Below are 23,706 nucleotides of genomic sequence, written 5' to 3' on the forward strand. Positions count from 1 at the left end.
AACTCATCATGATGAAAAATTTTGTCAGCGAAATGTGTTACGATTGTTTTATTAAAATCTTTCACGTCGATGAGCAAATATCTTAGAAGACTACTGCTGAGGAGAAATGTTATTTATTCAGAGAGTTGCCTTAATTAGGAGACCCTACATAGCGCCCAGTAGAAATGTAATAAAGGCATTTCACTTATTCCCTTCCTCAGCCCTGCCGTGAACAAAATTGAATGAAATCAACCACGCTCCGAGTTCTCGCCTAGACGCAGGCTGTAGTAGCCAGGTTCCACCACTAGGTGGCACACGCCAAAGGCTCCGGCGGGGGCGAGCCGCCCGAGCACGCCTCTCGGTGGCCCCGTGGTATCTCTCGGCTTCCGTTGAGCACCGAGCAAGATGGCAGCTTCCGAGACGGTTAGGCTACGGCTTCAATTTGATTACCCGCCGCCAGCTACCCCGCACTGTACGGCCTTCTGGCTTCTGGTGGACTTGAACAGATGCCGCGTCGTCACAGATCTCATTAGTCTCATCCGCCAGCGCTTCGGCTTCAGTTCTGGGGCCCTCCTAGGCCTCTACCTGGAGGGGGGGCTCTTGCCCCCCGCCGAGAGCGCGCGCCTCGTGAGAGACAACGACTGCCTCAGGTGCGCGGCGCAGGGAGCGGGACGGCCGGGTGGGCGGCGGGCGGGGGACGCGCCTGCGCACGCCTGGGCCTGAGGCCGCTAGACCTGGTAGTGGAGGGGATGGGAGATGGGGAAGGGGACGAGGGTTGGAGAGGGGTGGGGCTGTAAAAATGCACGTTCGCGAACCCCGGAGATCCTGATTGGTGTAGTCAACTTTGGGGCTCAGGAATCTGCATTTTATTATTATTTATTATTATTATTATTATTTTTTTTGGAGACGGAGTCCTGCTTTGTCGCCCAGGCTGGAGTACAGTGGCGCGATCTCGGTTCACTGCAACCTCCACCTCCCGGGTTCAAGCAATTTTCCTGCCTCAGCCTCCCGAGTAGCTGGGATTACAGGCGTCCGCCACCATGCCCGGCCAATTTTTGTATTTTTAGTAGAGATGGGGTTTCACCATATTGGTCAAGGTGGTCTCGAACTCCTGACCTCAGTTGATCCGCCTGTCTCGGCCTCGCAAAGTGCTGGGATTGCAGGCGTGAGCCACCGCACCCGGCCCCTATTATTTTTATTTTTGAGACTGAGTCTTATTCTGTCACCCAGGCTGGAGTGCAGTGGCGCGATCTCAGCTCACTGCAGCCTCCACCTCCCGGGTTCAATCGATTCTCCCACCTCAGCCTCCCGAGTAGCTGGGCTTACAGGCGGGCGCCACCATGCCCGGCTAATTTTTTGTTTGTTTGTTTGTATTTTTAGTAGAGACGGGGTTTCACCGTGTTGGCCAGGCTGGTCTTGAACTCCTGACGTTAAGTGATCCTCCCGGCTTCCCAAAGTGCTGGGATTACAGGCGTGAGCCTCCGCGCCTGGCTGGAATCTGCAGTGTAACGAGCATCCTTCCCGGGATGCTTCTGATGACAGGAGAATCAAACTTGGAAAATCCCTGATGCCTAAGGGCAGGGCCAGGCTTTCTTTCAGCCTTGATTTAGCACATCCGCGCTTAGCTAGGCACTGTACGACTCTGTTCTGTGCCCATGGTGCAGATGTGCGGGAGACCCGGCCTTATCCATGGCGGCCTTCAGGGTCAGGTGCAGGAAGCTGACAAAGGGGAATCGTTGCGTTTTCTTCATAACCTGCTGTTGTCCAGCCTTAGTTCTCATGTGTCCAGTGTCCCCTGAGACTTCTGGTGGCGTATCATTTTTTGTCTCACCCAGACATTTTGGGATTCTCTCAAATAAGTGTCTTGAGTCCTTTTGGGCTGTAAATTGGGAAACACAAAATAATCTTAAATATGCTTTTGGAAGTTAAAAAAATGATAATGAGGTGAGTATCCAGGAGCAATTGTAGTGTGAATTGCTGAAATGTTGTTGAGTTGCCACAGTAAGATGATGGTATCTGATCATTCCAGTTTGGATTCATATCTTGGACGGATTTATTCAGACTTTTTCTTTTTCTGTTTTAAATAAAGAGACTGGGTTTCCCATGCCCAGGCTGGAGTGCAGTGGTACGATCATAGCTTGCTGTAACCTTGACTTCCTGGGCACAGGCAATCCTCCCACCTCAGCCTCCCGAGTAGTTGGGACTTCAGGCCAGGCAACCACGCCTGGCTAATTTTTGTATTTGTTGTAGAGACAGGGTTTCTCCATGTTACCCAGGCTGGTCTCGAATCCCTGGGCTCAAGCTGTCCTCTCACCTCAGCCTCCCAAAGCACTGGGATTACAGGCGTAAGCCACTGTGCCAGCCTTCCTTCCCCCCACCCCCTTTAAGCTTCAGCTACAGTGAATTAATTCCAGAGTTGTGAACCAGGCTATTTTCTCTTGCTGCCATTCCTTACCCTCAAGCATGTCAGATTCTGTAAGATTTCTTCAGAACATCAGGGAATTTAATTTGGAACAGTAACTGCATCTTTAAATCAGGATATTATGATTTATTGAATAATGTTCAACTGTTTCAAATGACAATTTGAAATAATCCAAATTTCGAAGAGTTTTTTCCCCCTTTTTATTGACTGTGAAATAGGTCTCTATTCTCTCTGCAATTCAAGGATTATTTAAATGTTACAATTCTAAGGATTGTGTCCCATCCTATTAAGTTTACTTTCTGAACTGTCTCTTGCCTAATGAGTTAATAACTTGTGCTAGCTAACTATAATTATACTTTAATGAATCATCTGGGCATTACATTCTTCATAATGAAGTTAACAATGACAAAAACCATGAAAACTGTTATAAGTAATAATTACAACACGATGACAGGCAAATCTTTCCTAAATGCTTCAAATGCACAGCTGCATGTGGCAAAAAATATCTCTCTAGTGGCTTCAGTGGCAAATGGGCAGACCGTAGAAAAAGATGAATCTGGAAAGTTCGTCTTTGTTTTTGTTGTTTTATGCCCACAATCATTGTTTTTCCCTGACAAATTCACTTTTCTTCAGAGCTACAGAAGAACACATAGTCTCTATTCTCAAAGTACCCAATATTGTTGGACTGGGACCCAAATAATGAGTCTCATGCTTTTGTATATTACCTTCTGTGATACAGACAATTAGACTGAATAGTTAGACCAAGTTATATGGTAAGTGCAGAAGCCGGTTGAGAAAAGGGAGATCAGCATGGAACAAAATGGTTAGGGAATTGAGCAGTACCTTGAAGAATGGGTGGGAAATGTTGGATGATCAAAGCACAGCTATAGAGACAAAAGCTGGCTGGACTTGGTCAAAAGATGAGTCTGACCAGCCAAAGCATTCTGTTGGGATCATTGGCAGTACTGAGAAGTCTAATGAGGAAAAGTGGAACTAGGTTGTGGGAATCCTGAGAAACAGCCTTTGCGGCTTTAGATGCACCACCCACTCGTGTTCCACTGCTGTTTCCTCATCGCCCATTCTCTTAAGCCCCAGGAATCTGGCTTCATCTGCCCCCAGGTTTCTGACAGCGAGTTCCTAAAGGTGGTCTCTAACTCTCCTGGGAGGAGGAGGAGGTGCTTCTATTGGCTTGGAGCCCCCTGTGTTAGTTTGCTGGGGCTGCTATAACAAAATACCACAGACTGTATGGCTTAAAAAATGGAAATTTATTTCTCACTCTTTTGGAGACTACAAGTCCAAGATCAGGGTGTTGGCAGATTTGGTTTTTTTATTTTATTTTAATTAATTAATTTATTTATTTATTTTTCTTGAGACAGAGTCTCACTCTGTCGCCCAGGCTGGAGTGCAGTGGCACGATCTTGGCTCACTGCAACATCTGCCTCCCAGGTTCAAGCGATTCTCCTGCCTCAGCCTCCCGAGTAGCTAGGATTACAGGCGCCCGCCACCATGCCAGGCTAATTTTTTTGTATTTTTAGTAGAGATGGGGTTTCACCATGTTGGCCAGGCTGGTCTCGAACTTGTGACCTCAAGTGATTTGCCCTCCTCAGCTTCCCAAAGTGCTGGGATTACAGGAGTGAGCGACTGTGTCTGGCGGTTTTTAATTTTTTTAAATTAATTTTTAAATTTTTTTTTTAATCGTGCAGCCCTCAGAATTACAGTAGATTCAGAGAGACTCCCTTATTTTTTGAGACAGGGTCTCACTCCATTGCCCAGGCTGGAGTGCAGTGGCACAACCTTGGCTTATACAGCCTCGAACTCCTGAGCTCAAGGGCTCCTCCTGCCTCAGCCTTCTGAGTAGCTGGGACTACAGGTGCAGTTTTTTATTTTTAGTAGAGAGGTCTCACTAAGTTGCCCAGGCTGGTCTCAAACTCCTGGGCTCAAGTAGTCCTCCCGCCTTGGCCTCCCAAAGTGTTGGGACTACAAGCCTGAGCCACTGCCCCCGGCCTGAGAAACTCCCTTTTGAAGAATCAGTTCTGTAAGGAAACAGTGCATTCTGTCTTCCCTGACCCTTTTAACTCTGGCAATTAATACTTGATGAAGGCTGGGCGCCATGTCTCATGCCTATAATCCAGCACTTTGGGAGGCTGAGGTAGGCAGATTGCCTGAGCTCAGGAGTTCGAGACCAGCCTCGGCAACATGGTGAAACCCCATGTCTACAGAAAAATACAACAAAAGTAGCTGGACATGGTGGCACATGCCTGTAGTCCCAGCTGCTTGAGGGGCTGAGGTGGGAGGATCATTTAAGCCTGGGAAGTAAAGGCTTCGGTGAGTTGAGATGGTGCCACTGCACTGCAGCCTGGGCGACAGAGTGAGACCTTACCTCAAAAAACAAACAAACAAACAAACAAACAAACACATTGATTAAATATTAGAGATGGGCCAGGCATGTTGGCTTATGCCTGTGATACCAACACTTTGGGAGGCCGAGGTGGGAGGATCACTTGAGTCCAGGAGTTTGTGACCAGCCTGGGCAACACAGGGAGACCCTTATTCTACCAAAAAAACCCCAAAAAACAAACAAAAAAAATTAGCTAGGCTCAGTGATGGATGCCTGTAGTCCTAGCTAGTTGGGAGGCTTAGGTGAGAGGATCACTTGAGCCTCAGAAGTTGAGGCTGCAGTGAGCCATGATCATGTCACTCCACTCCAGACTGGGCAGCAGAGCAAGACCGCATCTCAAACAAAACAAAATATTAGAGACGAGTTCTCATTTCATATTGCTGTAGTTAGTGGCTCCTTGGATAGTCCAAGATAAAAAGTTTCCTACTACTTTTATCATATACTTTTTCCCACACCTCACTCTCCAGAAGTATCCTTGGTTAAGTTTGGGGTATGGGGTATATCTTAGAGCCAGATTTCTATACATGTGCAACCATATGTACTTATACTTTTAAACTACAGATATCATAACATACTGTTCTGCACCTTGCTTTTTTACCTATCATGGGCTATCTCAGTATATAAAGTGTGTGATGTACGTCATTCTTTTCTGTTTGCTACATAGTGCTTTAGTGAATATTCTTGTATTTTTTTTGTACTGGGAAAATTATTCAGTTGGATTTATTCTTAGAAGAAATACTCATTGGTCTAAGAGAAGGTACATATAAAAATTGATAAGTACTGTCAAATTAGCTTCCAGAAAAGTTATACAGACTTGTACAACTTTTAAAAATTCACCAACTTACCCATGATAAGACTAACAACATTCATTGTACTAATAAAAATTAGAGCTAACATTTGGATATCACTTGTTCTGAGTCAGGCTTGCTCTCTCTGCATAATAAGTCACTGAGTACTGTAATTATTGTCATTATCCCCATTTTTATAGATGAGAAAGGCTGAGGTAATGATTTTTAAAAAAATTACAGTGGCAGAAATAGCATTTGAACCCAGGCATTCACTTTGACCTTGGCAGGCAATGGGTAGGGGGTATCAGGTTGGACAGATGGGCATGTCAGTGTTTCTGCATAACAGAATCCTAGACAGTAAATTGTAGATTTTAAGGGTGGACTTACATTTTGATAATACCACTCAGTTTGCCTTGCAAAGAGTTAGAATGAAAAGTGGGGATAGCTGGGCATGGTGGCTCACGCCTGTAATGCTAACACTTTTGGGAGGCCGAGGCGGGCGAATCAACTGAGGTCAGGAGTTCGAGACCAGCCTGACCAACGTGGCAAAACCCCATCTCTACTAAAAATACAAAAAATTAGCCAGGCGTGGTGGCAGGCACCTGGAATCCCAGCTACTTGGGAGGCTGAGGCAGGAGAATCACTTGAACCCAAGGGGAGGAGGTTGCAGAGAGCCCAGATCATGCCACTGCAGTCCAGCCTGGGCGACAGAGCGAAATTCCATCTCGAAAAAAGAAAAGTGGGGATCTGTTTTTTGGAATCAAGTCTTTCGTCACTAGTGACCTAGGTAATTCACTTCTACTTGTGAAAGGACAAATGCATGCACTTTTGTTTGTAAAAGGATAGCTCTATTCTTTGTCTGTGATCCAGGTAAAGAAATAGAGAATATTGCCAGGGAAGGTGCACCTGACAGGAATGGTAACTAAGCAGACCCAGGAGAACCATTTCTTTTTCTCTGGATGGTATTTTGCCTCTCAATCTTAATATTTTCTTTTTTTTTTTTCTTCCCAGATGAGGGCTCACTGTGTTGCCCAGGCTAGTTTTGAACTCCTGGGTTCAAGTGATCTTTCCTCTGCCTCCTGAGTAGCTGGGATTACAGGCATGTGCCATCACACCAGTTTATAATCTTAATATTTTAAAAACTGAAATTATTCTCTTGGGGAACAGTAGGTAGTGGGGCTGCAGGAATCACAGGTCATACCTTCAAGCCACATAGCTGTAGATGCATGGTCTTTTTTTTTTATTTTTTGGAGACAGAGTCTCTATCTGTCGCCAGGCTGGAGTGCGGTGGCGTGATCTCGGCTCACTGCACCCTCTGCCTCCTGGGTTCAAGCGATTCTTCTGCCTCAGCCTCCCGAGTAGCTGGGACTACAGACGCGTGCCACCATGCCCAGCTAATTTTTGTATTTTTAGTAGAGACTGGGTTTCACCATGTTGGCCAGGCTGGTCTCGATCTCTTGACCTTGTGATCTGCCCACCTCAGCCTCCCAAAGTGCTGGGATTATTACAGGCGTGAGCCACCGCGCCCGGCCAATGCATGGTCTTAAGAATGGATGAGACGATGCTAAGAGCTGTTTTGGAAGGCGTGAGGGTGTTGCCAGCTTCCAGGAAAGGAAGGGGTTCTCATCAACTGGATGTTACATGTGCTGTTTTCCAGGGCCTTAATAAACCACAGTGACTGAACAGAGTCTTGCAACCATTTTCAACATTTGACAGAAAGTTTGGTCCTATTTGGTCATCTCAGAATTGAAGCTTGGATCATTGCTACAAGTGAAAACAAATTGATCAGAAATGTCAAGAAAAAAATCTGATATTGTAGCGCTTCCATGGTAGTTCTTAGATTCACAGGATGCCAAACTGGCTTTTGCCAGATTAAGAATTATTTCCTTGCTATTAGATGCCAAGCTGGGAACAGAGGGGAATGTGTTTTTATAATTTAAAATCCCTGGTCACTCAGCATTTTATTTGTCTCTTTCTCCTACTCCTGATATCAGTAACTCTTATTTTATCTTGATTTGTTTGTCTGTATAGTTATGTTTTCTGACAAATAATTGAGGATTTTTTTCAACTACCGCATTGAGGTAAATCCACAGGATTACTATGCCTTAAAAAATTTAAAGAATGCTTGTCACATATGCTCCTATCATTCACCAGTTGTTCTTTATTTTCAAATATGATTGTCTACATCTTTCCCTGGCCACTAAAAAAACTTGATGAAATATATAGCTGAATGTAAATGCCTTGTAAGTATAATACGTGTTTTCAGCAGTGGCGCAATTACAGCTCGCTGCAGCCTGGACCTCCTGGGCTCTAGTGATCCTCCTACCTCAGGTAGCTGGGCCACAGGCATGCACCAACCATACTTACCTAATGTTTGTATTTTTTTTTTTTTTTTTTTGAGACGGAGTCTTGTTCTGTTGCCCAGGCTGGAGTACAGTGGTGTGACCTCGGCTCACTGCAAGCTCCACCTCCCAGGTTCATGCCATTCTCCTGCCTCAGCCTCCCGAGTAGCTGGGACTACAGGCGCCCGCCACCACGCCTGGCTAATTTTTTGTATTTTTAGTAGAGACAGGGTTTCACTGTGTTAGCCAAGATGGTCTTGATCTCCTGACCTTGTGATCCGCCCACCTTGACCTCCCAAAGTGCTGGGATTACAGGCGTGAGCCACCGCGCCCAGCCTGATGTTTGTATTTTGTAGAGACAGGGTCTCCCTATGTTGCCCAGGCTGGTCTTAAACTCCTGGGCTCAAGCCACCCTACCACCTTAGCCTCCCAAAGTTTTGGGATTATAGGCATGAGCCACTGTGCTTGGCCAACAGGCATTTTTGAGTACTCACAATTTGCTTAACATTGAGGACAGTCTCAAGACTTCCATCATCATCAGACTGCACATACTAGGATTAGCTGTTGCCTGTTGATGGAGGAACAAAATTGCTTTCCTATAGTGAAATTTTGGATGAAGTAGGGTTATTCAGAGAAACATAACCAGTAAGACACACACACACACACACACACACACACACACACAAATACTCACTCACTCACAGACATGGGATTTATTGTAAGGAATTGGCTCATAGGATTGTGGAGATTGAGAAGTCCTAAGTTCACTTAGTAAGCTATAGACCAAGGAGAGCCAATGGTATATTTCTAGTTCAAGTTCGAGTTTGAAGGCAGGAGAAGACCGATGTCCCAGCTTGAAGAGTCAGGCAGAGAAACGAATTCTCCCTTACTCAGTCTTTTTGTTCTATTCAGGCCTTCAGCGGGTTGGATGAGGCCCACCCACATTGGAAACAGCAATGTACTTTACTCAGTCTAGCAATTTAAATGTTAATCTCATCTAGAAACAATCTTGCACATACTCCCAGCATAATTTTTTTTCCACCGAGGCAATATATTTGTAAATACGTATTACATCGTTATAAAAAGAATCCCAGGATTTTTCTTCCTATGTGTTTTCGTCTTGCTTCTTCGTGGTCTGTGATGCCAGCCGAGGTTGTCAGTACAGTGAAACCAAACTGGTGGGACGGGAGCAGGTTATTCTGCCATTTTTCTAGATCTTTGAGTTGCACGTCAAATCTGAGGCTGATTACTCCATACTTGTTTAGCCTGCCTGTGAGGTTCACAACAGTTTTCCAAGCTCTATGATCATCAGTGATTTCAGATTTGCCAGTGTAACCATGCTTCATCATTATAGTTAGAAACTGGACGATGGGGCTGGGTGTGATGGCTCATGCCTGTAATCTCAGCACTTTGAGAGGCCAAGGCAGGCAGATCACTTGAGCACTTGAGGCCAGGAGTTCAAGATCAGCCTGGCCAACATGGCAAAACCCCATCTCTACTAAAAATACAAAAATTAGCGAGGCATAGTGGCAGGCGCCTGTAATCCCAGCTATTTGGGAGGCTGAGGCACGAGAATCTCTTGAACCTCGGAGGGAGAGGTTGTAGTGAACTGAGAAATGCACCAGTGCACTTTGGCCTGGGTGACGGAGTTGGGACTCCGTCTCAAAAAAAAAAAAAAGAAAATTAAAATAAAAATTAAAAAAAGAAACCGGACAGTTACTTTGGAGCTCGGCCTAATAAGAAATTGGCATTTACCTTGCTTTTCAGCTTTGTTGATGCTCTTGAGAGCATCATCCAGGACATTCATGTGCACCACTGTGGTGGTGTGGAAAGAGCCAGCATAATTTTAACCAGATATCTGGACACCCAATAGCCCGGACAAATTGATACATAAAATTAAGCTTCACAGAGTGTCATGGAATTGTACAGATGGCTGTCACTACCCTAGAGAACATAAATTGTTTAGTATTCACCTAAATTAAAACATGAGTAAAATCTTATTAAAGAAAGCAGCCTACATTCTGAAACAAAATGGATAATCAGCATTATCACCTTTTAGGGTAGGTGACATGCATATCGTAGAAAGATTGTGAGTTTGAAGTTAGACAAACTGAAGTTTGAATTGCGTTTCTGCTACTTATCAGCTCTAGATTTGGGGCAAGTAACTTGTCTGAGCTGTAATGTTGCGATCTGTAAAATTAAAAATACTTTGTGTTGGTGTTTAGATTAGAGAAAAACGTATTAAAAATGTTTAGGATGCAGTAGCTATTCAATAAATAAAACTAGCCATTTGAAAGTTGACTGTGAGTAATGCTATATAGGCCATTTTGCCAGAAAGAGTCTTTTGTCTTTAAGTGATGTGACATTTTTTCATTGACTGATGGTAGTTACATTTTGTAGAGTCATCTCAGTATATAACTATGTCCTGGAGATGTGTTTACAAGTTGCTCACTCTAGCTTTCTCTCTTGTTCTTTTGACAGAGTTAAATTAGAAGAGAGAGGAGTTGCTGAGAATTCTGTAGTCATCAGTAATGGTGACATTAATTTATCTCTTAGAAAAGCAAAGAAGCGGGCATTTCAGTTAGAGGAGGATGAAGAAACTGAACCAGATTGCAAATATTCAAAGAAGCATTGGAAGAGTCGAGAGAACAATAACAATAATGAGAAGGTCTTGGATCTGGAACCAAAAGCTGTCACAGATCAGACTGTCAGCAAAAAAAACAAGAGAAAAAATAAAGCAACCTGTGGCACAGTGGGTGATGATAACGAAGAGGCCAAAAGAAAATCACCAAAGAAAAAGGAGAAATGTGAATATAAAAAAAAGGCCAAGAATCCCAAGTCTCCGAAAGTACAGGCAGTGAAAGACTGGGCCAATCAGAGATGTAGTTCTCCAAAAGGTTCTGCTAGAAACAGCCTTGTTACAGCCAAAAGGAAAGGTAGTGTAAGCGTTTGCTCAAAAGAGAGTCCCAGTTCCTCCTCGGAGTCTGAGTCTTGTGATGAATCTATCAGTGATGGTCCCAGCAAAGTCACTTTGGAGGCCAGAAATTCCTCAGAGAAATTACCAACTGAGTTATCAAAGGAAGAACCCTCTACCAAAAATACAACTGCAGACAAACTGGCTATAAAACTTGGCTTTAGCCTTACCCCCAGCAAGGGCAAGACCTCTGGAACAACATCTTCCAGTTCAGACTCTAGTTCAGAGTCAGACGACCAATGCTTGATGTCATCGAGCACCCCGGAGTGTGCTGCGGGTTTCTTAAAGACAGTAGGCCTTTTTGCAGGAAGAGGTCGTCCAGGCCCAGGGCTGTCATCACAGACTGCAGGTGCTGCTGGATGGAGGCGTTCTGGCTCAAATGGTGGTGGACAGGCTCCTGGTGCTTCTCCCAGTGTGTCTCTCCCTGCTAGTTTAGGAAGAGGATGGGGTAGAGAAGAGAACCTTTTTTCTTGGAAGGGAGCTAAGGGACGGGGCATGCGGGGGAGAGGTCGAGGACGAGGGCATCCTGTTTCCTGTGTTGTAAATAGAAGCACTGACAACCAGAGGCAACAGCAATTAAATGACGTGGTAAAAAATTCATCTACTATTATCCAGGTAAGTATTATTTTTTGTAAGTTACCTCCTCCCTTTCCCCTTAGAATGTGTGTGGAGTTCATGTCATGGATTCACATTTTCTCACCAGTAATGATGTCACATGACTAACACTGTTTTTCAGAATCCAGTAGAGACACCCAAGAAGGACTATAGTCTGTTACCACTGTTAGCAGCTGCCCCTCAAGTTGGAGAAAAGATTGCATTTAAGGTATATTTCAAAAGAACAGTCACAGCAAAAAAGGTTCATTCCCCTTCCAAATAAACTTACTTAGAAAATCAGGTTAAATGTGTTTGTAAAAGCCCTTCCCACTGGAACCCCAGTGTTGTTACGGGTTCCTGGTAGGGCTCCCAGCCTGGTGGGGTGGACACGCCAACATGGCATGATGGAGGAGCTGTGGGAATGGGAGAGGATAAGAGGGCTTATGTATTTGTGGGTTTTTTCTTCTTTTTTAGCTTTTGGAGCTAACATCCAGTTACTCTCCTGATGTCTCTGACTACAAGGTAAGGATGTTTATTTAAAAGTAAGTTGTCAGTGTATTATTAAAACTAAAGTCATATTTAATACTACTTGTATGGATAATACAGATTTGTTTTTTTACTAAATAAAAATGCCAGAAAGTAGAAAATGAAAACATTAATCGAAATGTCAACTCTTTAATAGTATCACTGGGAAGTCTCCCCATGTTATTTGCCTTATACTTGGGAAGAATAGATTAGGAGAATGATGAGCTTAATTTTTACTTTCTTAAAAAAATATTAATTTTTTGTTTTTAAATAGCAACGGGATCTTGCTATGTTGCCCAGGTTGGTCTCAAACTCCTTGGCTCAAGCAATCCCCCCATCTTGGCTTCCCAAAGTGTTGGGATTACAGGTGTGAGCCACTATGCTCAGCCAGTTTAATTTTTTTAGTTACTTTTTTCTAATTAGTTTAGACCAATTTATTTGGGTATTCATTCCTTCATGATTCTAAACTTTGAAAGAAAATAAATAGTTCTCAGCAAGAAGATTTGATTATTTTCATCATGGGAATCTATTTTACATATTTGTGAATTACTTCTGGTTGTTATGATCTAGTATGATTTCTTTTGCATTATCAGTTAACCACAGGTAATTCATAAATATTATCCATGGAATTTACTTACTTAATATCTGTATGAGTCTTTATATTGGCATGTGAGGTTTTTCATAGTTCAGTAAAAGCTTAACTCAGTCAGTGGGATCACAGAATTACATGTTTCTTTTTCACCCACCAACATTTTGTTGAAAATCTTGTTAAAGTGCATTCTTTCTTTTTTTTGATGTACTATATGGAATGTAAGACCATTTTTTAAGGTAATAATTGGTAATGTTAATATAGTAGCATAGATAAAATACAAGGGAATTTGATTTAATCTGGATTGATGCCTTGGAAGACTTAAAATCTTTATAAAAACCTTTCCTCAAGGCTGGGCTTGGTGGCTCCCACCTGTAATCCCAGCACTTTGGGAGGCCAAGGTGGGCGGATCACGAGATCAGGAGATTGAGACCATCCTGGCTAACACAGTGAAACCCCATCTCTAGTAAAAATACAAAAAAAAAAATTAGCGGGGCATGGTGGCGGGTGCCTGTAGTCCCAGCTACTCGGGAGGCTGAGGCAGGAGAATGGCATGAACCCGGGAGGCAGAGCTTGCAGTGAGCTGAGATCACGCCACTGCACTCCAGCCTGGGCAACAGAGCGAGACTCCATCTCAAAAAAAAAAAAAAAAAATCTTTCCTCAAAAGCAGGCTGGAAGAATCAGTTAATGAAGGGATCTGGTGGGTTAGTTCTAGGTCGTTGGTGTTTTGTTTTTTATCTTCTTAGGCACTTACTATCTCCTATGGATGAGGTGATCATGTAATTTATCACCTGAATCAGGATACTTGTGAGTCAAAGGGATGCTATTAATAGTTATGCTGGAAAGATGTACAGACCTGTCTTGAACAAACCAGGGTGTTTTGTCACCCTACCATAGAAAACTAATTTAATTGTGTGATATATGAGGAAATGGAAATGAATATTGTATTGATACATCCTACAACCTCTATAAATTGTAATTCTAGATGATACTGATTTTTAAAAATTGCATATTAACGGCCGGGCGCAGTGGCTTGTGCCTGTAATCCCAGCACTTTGGGAGGCCAAGGTAGGTGAATCACTTGAGGTCAGGAGTTCGAGACCAGCCTGGCCAACATGGCAAAACCCCATCTCTACTAAAAATATAAAAATGAGCCTGGCGTGGTGGCGTGCACCTGTAGCCCCAGCTACTCAGGAGACTGAGGCACAAGAATCACTTGAACGCGGTAGGTGGGGGTTGCAGTGAGCTGAGATCATGCCACTGCACTCCAGCCTGGGTGACAAAACGAGACTTTAAAAAAAATTGCATATTAAATTGGTATTAGTCGTCATAGTTATTAATGTTGGAAGGTGATTTGCCTACTTTAGTTGGCAAAATTTTTTGAAGATTTTTGAAATTGCTTTCAAAATCATTTTAAGAATGAAAATTGGTCCTACTTTTTTGCTTTGACCTCAAACGCGGTTATCCAGCTTGATCATCTGCTCTATTCATTAACCTTGTCTCCAAAAATTAAATTGGTTAAATTCTGTACTAAAAAATGTAGTCTCCCAAGCCCCTGATTCCCTGTTGAGTCTGGTTTTAAAAAACACTGTTGACTGTGCTCAGAAATTCCAGGTAGAGGCAGGAGGAACTGGTTGCTTGGCCTCTCAGTATATACCCCCGGAGGCTACCATGTGTCTCCCCATCGCCCACGTGCATGGGCAGTGCATCCTCTTGATGCATTAGAAAATCAGCTCCCACACCTGGAGACCTGGGAGAAGGAGCATTGGGATCTTATCAGTGATAAAGTGCCTTCTGGTTTCTCCTGGGGGGTTGTGATCACTGTTTTAGAAGGGTTCTAAAAGCATCAGGAACCGAGGCTGCACCATTAGGATATGTCTAGTCTCTCCTGATGAATGCTGTGATGGTCAGTGCTCACTTGAATTTATCAGCCTGATGTGATTTTTTCTCCTTTTCCCTCATTCAGTCACTTTTGGTTCCCTGGTGTATTCTTTACTTTCATCGAGTTATTTAAGATAGTGTCTGCCATTTATGATTTAAATGTTTTATTTTGCCTCTAAAGATATTTCTGTATATTCACATAAAGTGTTTATCAGTCCACCTGTTTTTATTTTCTCTATATGTGGATTTATTTCTAAATTTTTCAACTGAGATAAAATTCACATAACATAAAATTCAACATTTTAACCATTTTAAAGTCTACAATTAAGTGGTTTTTAGTATATTCACAGTGTTTTACACGTTGATTTTGACTTGGACTTTTATTTTTGAAAGGAAGGAAGAATATTAAGCCACAATCCAGAGACCCAGCAAGTAGATATAGAAATTCTTTCATCCTTACCTGGTGAGTCTTTTAGAAAAGAATTTGAAAATGTAGGCTCTTTCTATCTACAGTGGTTTATAAATAGCTTTTATACACAGGAGATGTTCTCTTCCTTGGCCTCCATATAACTGGCGCTCCCCACTTCTTTCAGCACACTTTAGCCCTGGGGGCTCATAAGAGATGTTGGATATATTCCAAAGCTGTTGGGCTAGTTCTTATTACTGTAATTATATAATTTCATAAAAGATTATATGAACTGATGAAAATCGATTATAAAAAGAATTATTCCTAGGAAGCCTAAGTTGAATGCTGACTCAGGAAATGCTATGAAATTATGGATGAGTGGGTCAGCTATAAAAGATTGGGAGGAATTTTGCAAAAAGTGAGGAAGATTCTGCACTTAGATTGCCTTGCAAATTTTTGCAATCTTGCCTTATTTAAGAAAAACCCAGGCTGGGCACGGTGGCTCACGCCTGTAATCCCTGCACTTTGGGAGGCCAAGGTTGGTGGATCACTTGAGGTCAGGAGTTTGAGACCATCCTGGCCAACATGGTGAAACCCTGTCTCTACTAAAAATACAAAAATTAGCCGGGCGTCATGGCACGCGCCTGTAATCCCACCTACTGGAAAGGTTGAGGCAGGAGAATCGCTTGAACCCGGAAGGTGGAGGTTGCAGTGAGCCAAGAGAGTGCAACTGCCCTCCAGACTGAGTGACAGAGCGAGACTTAGTCTCAAAAAAAATTTAAAAAACCCCAAAACTGTAAATTGTGGAAATTGCAGACAACACAATGGTATGGTTTATTTAAAAAAGAGCTCTATTCAGTGAACTCATAAGACCTACTCAGCTCTATTTCAAAAGATTGTCAAATGAATATACTTTTGTATATTAAGTCAAAACAAAATGTCTAAAGTGTGTGTATACATACACTTTCACAGATCATTTTAAATGGTTACTGGATTTATCTCTGATGAACCCCACCTGGTACTGGAACTGAATGCCTGGAATAAGAGGGCTTTTATAATATGTAGCTTAACTTGGGGTGTACTGTAGGGGTCCCTGGCCAGAGGGCAGGGGAGATTCCTTTTCCTTTAGAAGATCCTAAAGCAATTAATTGTTTTCCTTTTTTTTTTTTTTTTTTTTTTTTTTTGACAGAGTCTCACTCTGTCGCCCAGGCTGGAGTGTGGTGGCACAATCTTGGCTCACTGCAGCCTCCGCCTCCCAGGTTCAAGCGATTCTCATGCCTCAGCTTGCGGAGTAGTTGGGACTACAGGCACACACCACCATGTCCAGCTAATTTTTGTATTTTTAGTAGAGATGGATTTTGACATGTTGGCCAGGTTGGTCTTGAATTCTTGGCCTCAAGCAATCCACCTGCCTTGGCCTCCCAAAGTGCTGGGACTACAGGTGTGAGCCACTGTGCCCAGCCTGTTTTCTGTTTGTTTGTTTGTTTATTTTTGAGACGGAGTGTTGCTCTGTCGCCCAGGCTGGAGTGCAGTGGGCGATCTCGGCTCAGTGCAAGCTCCGCCTCCCGGGTTCACGCCATTCTCCTGCCTCAGCCTCCCGAGCAGCTGGGACTACAGGCACCCGCCACCACACCTGGCTAATTTTTTGTATTTTTAGTAGAGATGGGGTTTCACCATGTTAGCCAGGATGGTCTCGATCTCCTGACCTCGTGATCCACCAACCTTGGCCTCCCAAAGTGTTGAGGTTACAGGCGTGAACCACCGCACCCGGCCTTCTGTTTATTTTTAAATAAGGGATTGAATAAAAGATTCAGCTAACAGAAATCAGTCGAAAGAGTTTTTGAACAAAGTTCATTTATGATATTAAGTAAATGTTTATATATAACTTACACTGGTTTCCTACCTTTCTTTTTTTTTTGAGATGGAGTCTCACTCTGTTGTCCAGGCTGGAGTGCAGTGGGCGATCTCGGCTCAGTGCAAGCTCCGCCTCCCGGGTTCACGCCATTCTCCTGCCTCAGCCTCCCGAGCAGCTGGGACTACAGGCACCCGCCACCACACCTGGCTAATTTTTTGTATTTTTAGTAGAGATGGGGTTTCACTGTGTTAGCCAGGATGGTCTCGATCTCCTGACCTCGTGATCCTCCCGCCTCAGCCTCCCAAAGTGCTGGGATTACAGGCGTGAGCCACCGTGCCTGGCCAGGTTTCCAACCTTTCTTCTGATGAGATTTCATTTATAGAAATCCCCTTTCTTAGGAATGGTGGACAGAAAAGTTTGTCCACTGTCAAATTCTGTGCATACAGCCTGATCAGTGCTTGTCAGGTGATTAATAGTGATGACATCCACTTAGAACTTTTCTTCTTTAGGGCATCAAGAAATGGCTTTGGGGGCGAAGGTGGGAGGATCACTTGAGCCCAGGAGTTCAAGACCAGCCTGGGCAGCATAGTGAGACTCTGTCGTAAAAAAAAAAAAAAAAACATAGCTGAGTGTGGTGGTACATGCTTGTAGTCCTCGCTACTTGAGAGGGTGAGGTGGGAGGATCACTTGAGCCCAGGAGGTCGAGGCTGCAGTGAGTCATGATTGCATCACTGCACTCCAGGCTGAGTGAGCAAGACCCTGTCTCAAAAGCAAAAAAGAAAGAAAGAAATGGATTTATCTGTTCTCTAATAGCAATGTCACTTGTCCTTGATGTGGTGGTTCTGATATACATAAATTTCAGTTACCCTGGTTTAGTTAAGTAATACTAGTCCCCCAGCAACATTGCATATGTTAACTGTAAGTGCATAAAGTACTGCTAGCTCTTTAGTCCACATATCGCTATATAACATAAATAACAGATACGCGTCATGATCCATTACCAGTCAAGTCAGTACTTTCAGAGTCCGTCAGTGACTGGTCACTGTGCATCTGTTATTCAGTTCACATACAGAGCAGAGCATGCAGTTGTGGTGCCTCCTTGTCTCTCACTTATAAACCTGCATGACATTTTACAACACGTATAATCGAAGTAGGGAATGGGCCCACAAAGATAAAGGCACAGCAAAGAAACAAAAGTGGTGATGCTGAAAGTGCCATCCAAACTGAGTTTAAGGAGAGTCTGTAGAAGAAATAGCTCACTGTAGGAATGTTGACACTGCCAGTGAGGTGAACTTATTGACATAAATGAGGAAAGTGGTTGTGGCAAAAAGGATGAAAATGTCCCCAAAGTGACACCAGCAAAAACAAAGATTTTACAAAGTAAAAAACAAATTCTTTGAGCTATTTCACGACATTAGAAGTTCAAAGGATAAAATGTAGAAAGCAGTTTCAAACTTAGAAAAGAGTATAACAGTTGCACAAAGCATAGAGAAGATGCTTGCTCTGTATTGTAAGTTACAGGGCAAGAACACAAGCACTGTTCAAACTCCCCCTGATAAGTTTCTTACAAAGAAATAAAACGTGTAGAAAGAAAGAGAAAAAGAAAGTTAGTTCTCAGTGTTCATAATGTAATTGCAGTGTACTCATAAGTACAATGTATTTACTTTACTATTTTTTAATTTCCCTATGTAGTAAAGGTTTTTAATGTTTTGGCAAAATTTTTTAAAACTCCTAAGACAATAATAATTTTTCCTATTGATTATTAAGATTGTTTTGCGTGGTTTCAGCTTGCACAGTCATTTTTCCAATCCCATTTTACCATAGAAAGCGAGGACTGAGGCCGGGTGTGGTGGCTCGCGCCTGTAATCCCAGCGCTTTGGGAGGCCGAGGCGGGCAGATCACTTGAGGCCAGAAGTTTGAGACCAACCTGGCCAACATGGTGAAACCCTGTCTCAACTAAAAATACAAAAATTAGCTGGGCATAGTGGTGCATGCCTGTAATCCCAGCTACTCAGGAGGCTGAGGCACAAGAATCACTTGAACCCAGGAGGTAGAGGTTGTAGTGAGTCGAGATTGTGCCACTACACTACAGCCTGGGCGATAAAGCAAGACTGTCTTAAAAAAAAAGGGGGGACTGCCTGTGTTACCAAGTAGTAGGAAGCATATGTGATTTCTAAGGACAGAGCAGCATTTCATATTACCTTCCGTTGTTGAAACATATAAATTAATTAATTTTGGGGATTATCTTGTGGTGCCATATTCAATTCTGGTAGTATTAATGACAGTTCATCAAGCTTATGAAGGAAAGATTTTCTGTGATAAATGGCTGAGAAGTCCCCCTGGTCCAGGGTTTTTCTCAGGATCCTCCAGTATTGAGCACCCCGTGCTTTCCTGTACATACCCAGCCTTCACATTAATCGACAGTTTGTTTGTGGTTGTTTTCTTAATGATATAAATTCCCCATAGAGGAACATTTTTAACTATTGAAAAATGACTTACTCTCTTTCCTGCCTATCTTCTTGTTTCAGCCTTGAGAGAACCTGGGAAATTTGATTTAGTTTATCACAATGAAAATGGAACCGAGGTAGTGGAGTACGCTGTGACACAGGAGAGCAAGGTAGGTGTGCTTCTCTTCTTGCGTTGCTTGGCCATTCGTTCTCTCTTGACCAATTACCGTGGTTTGGAAGGTGACATTGCACTACAGGCCCTGGGGGGAATCTGACCTTCTTATGGTGTGGCAATACCAGTGCCAAGTGCCATATCAGGGCGCCATCTTGGCCCTCATAGAGCCTATGTGACAAGATGCACAAATAACACACTTTTCTTTAAGAGTGTACAGTTGTTTAAAATTATAGCTATATAAGGATTCCAGTAGGAAAGGGTAGCATATTTAGAAACTTTATTGGCATACACATTCAGAGAAGTGCATATAGTTACATGGCTTGAACAATTTTCACATGAACATACCCATGTAACCAGACCCAGATCAGGAAATAGAACATAACACCCACTCCCAGAAGCCTCTATTATGTCCCCTTGCTGTCACCACTATCCCCCAAGTGTTACCACAGTTCCAACTTTTGTTTTTTTGAGAGAGTCTCACTGTGTTGCCCAGGCTGAAATGCAGTGGCATGATCTTGGCTCACTGCAACCTCCACCTCTCAGGTTCGAGCGATTCTCATGCCTCAGCCTCTGGAGTAGCTAGAATTACAGGCGCTTGCCACCTCACCCAGCTGATTTTTGTATTTTTGGTAGAGACGGAGTTTTACTATGTTGGCCAGGCTGGTCTTGAACTGCTGACTTCAAGTGATCTGCCCACTTAGGCCTCCCAAAGTGTTGGATTATAGGCCACCGTGCCTGGGTGAGCCACCGTGCCTGGCCCGAGAGTTCCAACTTATAATGGCACAACAGTTTGAAGAGTGACATAAAATGATGATCTCATCCTCTGACTTTCTTTAAATCCTTAAATTGCCGTTTTAGGAAGTATATGGTTTATACCTTTTTTTTTTTTTTTTTTTGAGACAGAGTCTAGCTCTGTCACCCAGGCTGGAGTGCAGTGACGCGATCTCCGCTCACTGCAAGCTCCACCTCCCGGGTTCACACCATTCTCTTGCCTCAGCCTCCCGAGTAGCTGGGACTACAGGCGCCTGCCACCACGCCTGGCTAATTTTTTGTATTTTTTTAAGTAGAGACAGGGTTTCCCCGTGTTGGCCACAATGCTCTCAATCTCCTGACCTCGTGATCTGCACGCCTCGGCCTCCCAAAGTGCTAGGATTACAGGTGTGAGCCACCGCGCCCGGCCAATTCATACCTTTTTAAGCAGCCAGACCTACCAGAGTTGCTGGCAGTGGCTAGCTCATTAGGTTATGGTGGCATTAAATGGAAGTTAGATTTAAGAAAATGCTCTCTTTTAAGGTGTTTATACTTGAAATGTTATAGATATTATTCTGTAAGTTTCAATATTGCAAACATATTTTTTCTGAAGTGTGAACTTGTAGAAACCCTAGCCAGACAGTGCTTTACCTTGTCTTTAAGGTAGATGACACCTTTAGGGATTTATTCCAGAAACACATTTTTAGTGTTTGTGGTAGGATCAGCAGATTTGGCCTGGTCTCCTGTATTTCTTTATTTGCAATAGTTTTTTTTGGTTGAAATTGGAAACCGCATTGGAAAATTAAACCTTGGAGACTTTTCTCTCTACGCCCTAAACAGAGGCTTGAAGTAGAATAGAAAGCCTGTAATTAGGCTGGGCACTGTGGCTCATGCCTGTAATCACAGCACTTTGGGAGGCTGAGGCGGGCTGATCCCTTGAGTCCAGGAGTTCAAGACCAGCCTGGGCAACATGGCGAGACCCCGTCTCTACAAAAAAATACAAAAATTAACCGGGAGTGGTGACACATGCCTATAGTCGCAGCCACCTTTGGGGGTGGTGGGGGCGAGGCGGAGGATCGCTTGAGCCCAGGAGGTTGAAGCTGCAGTGAGTCCTGAATGCCACTGCATTCCAGCCTGGACTGTAGACGTGAGACCCTATCTCAAAAACAAAAAGCCTGTAATTACCTTTTTTGACACTAGATGGCCCTCATTATTCATTCATAGGACCAAGCCTTAGAGTTTTTCTCTTGGTGGGCTGTGAAATAGTTCCTGTTTTTAGGTAGTGTAGGATAAGAACTACAGAGCGGTGCAAAAGGGCATCAGCAGCCTAATGATACCCATCTGGACCATGTCTAGTTCCCAGAAGGTCTCCAGGCCACCTGTCCACAGGGCAAATCAAATGCAGGGGTTGGGGGAGCTCCTCCCTCCTGCAACCCCTGCATCTCCTGCTCTTAATCAAAGAAAGATGAAATATGTTTAATGTAAAATTTAGCTTCATTCTAAGTAAATGAGTTATTTATTTATTTATTTATTTATTTTCCCAGCACAGAGTTTCACTCTGTCACCCAGGCTGGAGTGCAGTGGCGCGATCTCCGCTCACTGCAACCTCCACCTACTGGGTTCAAGCGATTCTCCTGACTCAGCCTTCCGAGTAGCTGGGACTACAGGCATGCGTCACCACGCCTGGCTAATTTTTGTATTTCTGCAGAGACACACATTGGCCAGGCTGGTCTTGAACTCCTGACTTTAGATGATCCGCCTGCCTTGGCCTCCCAGAGTGCTAGGATTATAGGCGTGAGCTACCTATGCCCGGCCTCTTTTTTTTTGTTTTGTTTTTTAATTAAAAAAAGTAATAGAGATGGGGTCTCACTAGGTTTCCCAGGCTGATTTTGAACTCCTGGGCTCAAGTATTTCTCCCCCTCGGCTTTCCAAATTGGTGAGATTACAGGTGTGAGCCACAGCGCCTGGCCGAAAGAGTTACTATACTGCGATTGAACTCAGTTTATTGGAACCCAAATTATTCCCATTCTTCAATCATTCTACACAGACGGAAAATTTACGTGGCTGAATTAACCTGTATGACCTCAAAATGAAGTGCCTAAACTGGGTATTTTGTCTTTTTCCTCAGATCACTGTATTTTGGAAAGAGTTGATTGACCCAAGACTGATTATTGAATCTCCAAGTAACACATCAAGTACAGAACCTGCCTGAGTATGACCTCTCCATCTTATAGTTTATGAATGTCTTGTTTGTGAAAGTGACTATAACCCACACTTTTTTTTTTTTTTTTAAGAGGATTTGGAAGTTGTATGGATTTTTTTGTTATCTTCACTTTACTGCATAGGAAACAATCTACCTCATCATTTAAAATGACATGGGTGTCAGTTTTGTAGATCTTTGGGTTTTTTGTCAGGTTTAATTTCAGTTAACAAAATGTAAAACATGACATTCCCTGCAGATACTGTTGTATACCAGTATAGTTTCTTCTCTTTCTTTGAATGTTTTTGGCCATTAAGTAGCAGTCGTCAGTAGGAGTTTATAATACCAAGAATGTGCTGCGTATCTTGTCTCAATAAGTTTTAAGTAACATTTAAAAATATTAAAGCATGTTATTTGACCTAATTTTTTAGCATTTGAGTTGTTCCATTAAATGGAGCATCTTGTAAATTTCAAGTATTTTATACTTGCAATTCTTAAGAGTTAAAAGGTAGTTGGATTTGTCGCAGACAATGAGTTAAGGAATCCTTTCACGTTTTTCCCAACTTTAAAATTAAGGATTCTCAGGGCCCTGTGTAGAGCAGTGAAAATAAGATGTGCGTATGTGTGTGTATGCCTGGAGAATTGGTGTTTCACTTGAGTGAGAGGATTGGCTGTGAGCTTCAGACCAGGAAATGTGTCATCTTGCCAGGTACCTGGCTGAGTGTGCTGGAGTGAGGATCTTGAACAGAAACTTCCTTTTCTGTTATTATTCGCTACAAAGCTAAAATGGCCAAATATATACCGTGAAAATTGGTTTCATTTAACAAAAGATCAGATCCCTCCTTCAGCTGTACACATTTTTAAATAAAATCATATTGAACTAAACATCTCTACCGAGTTATGTTGAGTATTGCAAATTGTTGTCTTATTTTACAATAACGTGAGAGATTACAATTTTCTGTAATAAGAAGGTTTGCTTTGACTGATGAGTCTGATGTTGCAAAGTTTGGTTCAGTGGAGTTCATCTGATCTGGGAGCCACTGCGCCAGTGGAGATGCTGGCCAGTTTTACTTTGCATGACATGAATGTGTTTCAAAATGTGCATTTATTGATTTGTAATGAGAAGTATTACTCCCGAAAGGATGAGAGTAATGTGAACAGTGGGATCTTGGCACTGGGGTTCTGTGTAGCACAGTTGCCTTCCAGGGTTTGGAAAACAAATTAAGATAACTAGTGAACATTGACCAAAGGAAAATTTTGACCTCAGGGTGTGTTTTTCTCAGATTATTATCAGTTTATGAGCTACTTTTTTCCTCTGTTGTGTTTGTCAGACTATGAATAGAGTCCCCTAGAAGGATTATGAAGTCAATTTAGGGGGAC

The 23,706-nt window shown here is 43.0% G+C and overlaps 1 protein-coding gene across 1 annotated transcript; it reads left to right on the plus strand.

Annotated features, from left to right (window-relative positions):
• Positions 1-103: 103 nt before the first annotated feature.
• Positions 104-23,211, plus strand: COIL (coilin). Its single transcript, XM_031011582.3, has 7 exons — positions 104-629; positions 10,411-11,518; positions 11,640-11,726; positions 11,972-12,019; positions 14,887-14,956; positions 19,283-19,371; positions 22,255-23,211. Exons 1-7 carry the CDS (start codon positions 385-387, stop codon positions 22,336-22,338), a joined length of 1,731 nt encoding a protein of 576 aa, XP_030867442.2. The 5' UTR covers positions 104-384; the 3' UTR covers positions 22,339-23,211.
• Positions 23,212-23,706: the final 495 nt, after the last annotated feature.

This window comes from Gorilla gorilla, chromosome 4 (genome assembly GCF_029281585.2).
Source record: "Gorilla gorilla gorilla isolate KB3781 chromosome 4, NHGRI_mGorGor1-v2.1_pri, whole genome shotgun sequence".
NCBI lineage: Eukaryota > Metazoa > Chordata > Mammalia > Primates > Hominidae > Gorilla > Gorilla gorilla.